General features: G+C 37.1%; 1 protein-coding gene across 1 annotated transcript; it reads right to left on the bottom strand.

Annotated features, from left to right (window-relative positions):
- Window positions 1–509: 509 nt before the first annotated feature.
- Window positions 510–4,076, bottom strand: LOC107555373 (barH-like 2 homeobox protein). Its single transcript, XM_016238134.1, has 3 exons — window positions 3,137–4,076; window positions 1,709–1,934; window positions 510–987 (listed from the first exon to the last, which is right to left on the bottom strand). Exons 1-3 carry the CDS (start codon window positions 3,684–3,686, stop codon window positions 675–677), a joined length of 1,089 nt encoding a protein of 362 aa, XP_016093620.1. The 5' UTR covers window positions 3,687–4,076; the 3' UTR covers window positions 510–674.
- Between the last annotated feature and the right edge of the window lie 685 nt (window positions 4,077–4,761).

Below are 4,761 nucleotides of genomic sequence, written 5' to 3'. Positions count from 1 at the left end.
TATATATATATACACAAAACAGGATTTGTTATGTCCTCTTAAACTGATGTTATCTTGCATATACATCATATACAAGTGCCGAGAAGAATTAGAATTTAGGCCTATATGTTAGAGATTTAGATTTATAAATTAAATTGTTTGTTTTTAAATTAAATTACATTTTTATTTCTTTTTTAATCCAGGTTTAAAAAAAAAAAATCAACACGCCTGATGCTAAAAGCCATTCACTATAATGTATCTTTCTTGAATTTGTGCAGTTATTGGAATCAAATTTTAAACTTACTTTTAAACAACAGAACAGCCCCAAAAAGGTCCCGTCAAGTTAGTAGTATTTCAAGAGAAAGCGTCTGACATTAGCTTTTTTATCATTTTGTCTTTATTTCACCCTTTCTTTAAATCTAATAAACTTTATAAGCGTATGTACTAGTATAAGTGTATTTGTACCAAAAAAGACAAAACAAACAATCTGACAATGCACAGTCCTTTTACTGTCACGGTCACAGGCTCGTCTGGTTTAGTTTGGCCTATACGTCAGAAATGGTCCATATTAAATAATACATCTTTTTCTTCGATAAAATCGTCTCTCAGTGTTGGAGAAAAAATGCGTCTTGTGAAAGTTCAGCGCAGTCTGTCACATCACGTGTGATACATTTGTCTCTCCGTGTCTTTTCGTTTTACCGAGGATGCGGTGTGCCCAATATTGGGTTTGCTATCGGGTTCAGTGCCGGTTGTCCCCCGGGCCCCAGGCCGTGAATGAGCACTCTGGGGACGAGCGGTCTCTGGAGAGACGGATGCGGTGTGGACGGAGTCCGGTACATACTGCTGTACATGGCAGCGGCGGCGGCGGCCGCTGTCGTGCTGTCCACGGTACCTAATAAACTCGGGTGGTAGAAATACGGAGATGGGAACATTCTCTGTAAAGCCGAATAATTTCCAGCTTCAGCCAGCAGTTCTAATCCGACAGCCGTCTGCCTCTTCCATTTCGTCCTGTAATGAGATCAAAATACAAGAAATCAATTATTAAACTCTCCACATGACTCCTTCTGGGCCAGCTTGTTCGAGAAGTGAATGCTGGATTCTGGTACAAAACAAATGTAGGTAAACATCATATAAATAAAATCGTTAGGCCGAAATGGTGTAAAATACATCAGAATATTGCTAACCTACTAAAACATTTTTTTCCCCGATTAAATTTGGCTAAATTGTTATTTCCGATGCATTTAGAATTCGGTGAACTCTCTACAACAGTGCGCAGCATGACGAACATTTGTTGCCTAAATATATAATATAATAGTTATAAGAAATGTAATACAAATATGAGCAGTGTTTCAAAATGAAAAATTGTTTAGGAGGGGAAAAGGCAGAAAATAGTTGAGTTGCTTAAAGTAGCGTTGTTCATGAACATCCATTTGCATTCAAATTATTTACAATTGTTTAATGACAAAACTGTAAAATACAATTTCAGACAGAATGTTAAAATTATTTGATCCATATATTTTGTTGCGCCGTTCAGATATTTAAAAGCTCGCTTAATAATAATAATAATAATAAAAGCCTAATAAAATAGTAACTAATGAATAATAATACAAAACATCTCGAATTTTGGCAACTGCAAAAGTTTCAAATGTAGATACAAAAAATATGGTAAATGCTTGCACAATCTAAAAGCATTATTATTATATGTCATAAATGTTATATGGAAACTTACCGTCGGTTTTGATACCAAGTCTTGACTTGTGTGTCTGTGAGGTTTAGGGCTGCTGCCAGGTCCATTCGGTCCTGTACGCTGAGGTATTTCTGTCTTTCGAAACTGCGCTCCAGCTGGTTAAGTTGATGGTCGGAGAAGGCCGTCCGCGCTTTGCGAGGTTTTTTAGAGCGGACTGGCGGACTGTCTCTCGAACTAGAAATTTCCCGATCGCCCTCTTCTTTTGCTCCTAAAGAAGTTAGCAAAATGAGAATGAAAGAAAATGTATTATAAAAGAAGTTGTTCATTTGTATATTCTTTAAATGAGTTAAATGAGTACTCAAAATGAGAACCCAGACTAATAATTGAGTAATTACTGTTCAAAATGTTTATTTTGGTAACTTGTGATTGTTATAGGCCTCGATTACACGCACAAATTTAAATCTGGTTAGGTCTGATTATTTCGTCTTGGTATTAGTAGAAAACAATATGAGTACCAGGGTCTTTAGAAAAAAAAAAAACAGGTATACAAAAATATACATATTTGTCTCCCAAATAAATTAGGTCGCTCGTATGTAGACGAAAATATTACAGCAAAACGAGCAGGATCGATATGTCAATCTATCTCTATTTGTAGCAGTTTTTGCTGGGCTCCGTGATCCCCCCTCAAGGAAGAACAATAATCTCTCTAATTGACTCACTAGGGAGGATCCCACACCGGGCAAAATTCACCAGCCTTTACATCTGTTATGCTAATATCAGAGAATAACCTCAGTGACCGGATACCGATATTGTTATTGTATTGTAATACTGGTTCTTACTGAAAACACAGACAAAAACAAAGCCTTTTATTTGGCTTTAATATGGACGTCGATTTTTTTTAATGATAATAAGTACAAATGTTAGCCTATGGGTATTTTGTACATTGAATGCATTGAATGAATTCAAGCGGTTGAACCACAACGTTAATTAATTGTTACAGCCCATTGAAATAATATTTGCGTTTTGTCCAAAATCCGTTCTAATTGTGTTATTTTATTTAATGTTGCATTGCCAATTAGTTGTGAAAAATGCAATAATTCTATGCGCGTTCAACGTCACAATGAAAAAGATACTTCTTTAAACTCGCATGCTTGCAATAATAAACAACACAGAACAGTTTATTAAGACATTTAAAGGTAATATTTATTTTTGTAATATATTAGCTAATGGTTGTTTTTTTTCGCGGTACGATGCAATGTTCATATTACTGCGTAAAAAATTAACGACAATTAATTAACGTAATTAACGTAACGACAATTTTCAGAATTTCAAACTGTTCTTAATAATTGATTCTATTATACTACCAAAAAGTATACATTTCAAACGGCTACTGTGATCTAAAGGTCTACCCTAAGTTTTTATTATGTATGTAGGCTATTCATTTATTTTGCATGGAAAACGCACTCTTACCGTTACATTTTAAATCGCTCTGAATGTCATCTCTTTCCAGTTTGCTTCTGTTTTCATCTTGCTCTTGTTTGGGCCTGATGCCGTCCGGGGCGGTCCCGCTCTCTGTTTTGGGGCTGTGATGTGGAGATGGTACACTGGTGCTGTAAGGAGCGCACGCTGCAAGCGGTTTACTGTCGCCCAAAATGTCTTTGATTAGAAAGGAGGAGGTGGCAGTCCTGGGGGCACAGCCAGCCTGACCGAGCGGATGAGGCTGGGGTGAAAGCTGCAAACTCTGAGCCTGACTGTGATGATGATGGTGATGGTGATGCTGAAGGCTGTCTTGGACCAGATGCGGCTCGGGATGCTCCATCGTAACTGAGATCGGGGATGAGGGGACTGTTCCCACAGTGTCTATCTCCGAACATGGTGATGGCGTCGCCTGGCTCCTGAAATCCGCTGTTCTGTTACTGTCACCGAGGCGAAAATCTCCGTTCATCAGTACTGAGCTGCCAGAATTGGTTGTGGACAAAATAGTGTCTATTCCGAAACTAGACCCACTGCATCCTTCCATAGTACAAGAAAAGGATGAGCACTTAAGTCGTCTTCATAACAACTTTCCTGTACAATTTTGTAAAAGAAGAAAAAAAAAACCTAATCGGAATCAACGAAACGACTAACAGAACTCGAAGGTTAACGCAATAAAAAAGCCCCGGAAAAGTACAAAATAAACATTACGCGCAAACAAAGAAAAATCCTTGCACTTACGCAAAGAAAAAGAGAACTATAGCCTGCGCTCCAAGATGTTGTTACATTCAAGGTGAAATGTGGAAAGCAAGTGGATCTGTGTAGTCCACGTCCTTTTGTTATGGTTATTGAACTTTCTTTCAAAGTTGAGGTGTGGAGAGATTGGGATGCTCTAACTCCTCGACATCACGCTCCCTTTTGCCACTAATCGCTGTAGTGTTGCTCTACAATGACTTCCTATATTGACGTCATATTTTCTCCTTTATTATAACACACTCCTCGTGTTCCCCATCTCTCCTCTCATTGGTTACATGGTCACGCGTCTGTCCAATCAGCGATTTTTACTTCATCATTACACTTTAGAGCCACTCATTGATTCCGCAATGCTCTTTTTAAACCTTCCCTCCGCTATAACGTCTCAGACGGCATCTTCATTTGACATAAATACGTTTATGGTAACACTTTACATCATTTTGTGCATGTTACACATATTGTTTGTTTCTAAAACTAACAGTAATAAACTACAACAACGACGTGAAATTACTAGACGTTCCACATTATGTAATAATTGCACAAAAGTATAGCTCGGTAGCCTAATATTATCCAGCGACTAACTAATCATTTAGCCTATACTCTGTGATTATAGCATTCCAGCTTCCGTCAATTCAAATGTAAACATATAAATTAACAAATAATATATCAAAAGGGTTTACTAATTCAATCGTGAACTTTGTTTAATGATTGCATTGTTTACTTGTTTAACATTCATTCATTACGTATGCTTTGTATCAGCTTATGTTTTTTTCTCTTTCTTTCTTTCATTGTTTTTTTTTTCCTTTCCAGTTTATATTTCTCCAAAAGAAAACCTCACAATAATAATCCCTATTGGCAAAACAAAATTG

The sequence above is a fragment of the Sinocyclocheilus grahami genome, unplaced genomic scaffold (assembly GCF_001515645.1).
Source record: "Sinocyclocheilus grahami isolate Dianchi unplaced genomic scaffold, SAMN03320097.WGS_v1.1 scaffold533.1, whole genome shotgun sequence".
Classification (NCBI taxonomy): Eukaryota; Metazoa; Chordata; class Actinopteri; order Cypriniformes; family Cyprinidae; genus Sinocyclocheilus; species Sinocyclocheilus grahami.
Note: the sequence above shows the minus strand (reverse complement) of the source record. Positions and strands in the feature narration are given on the sequence as shown.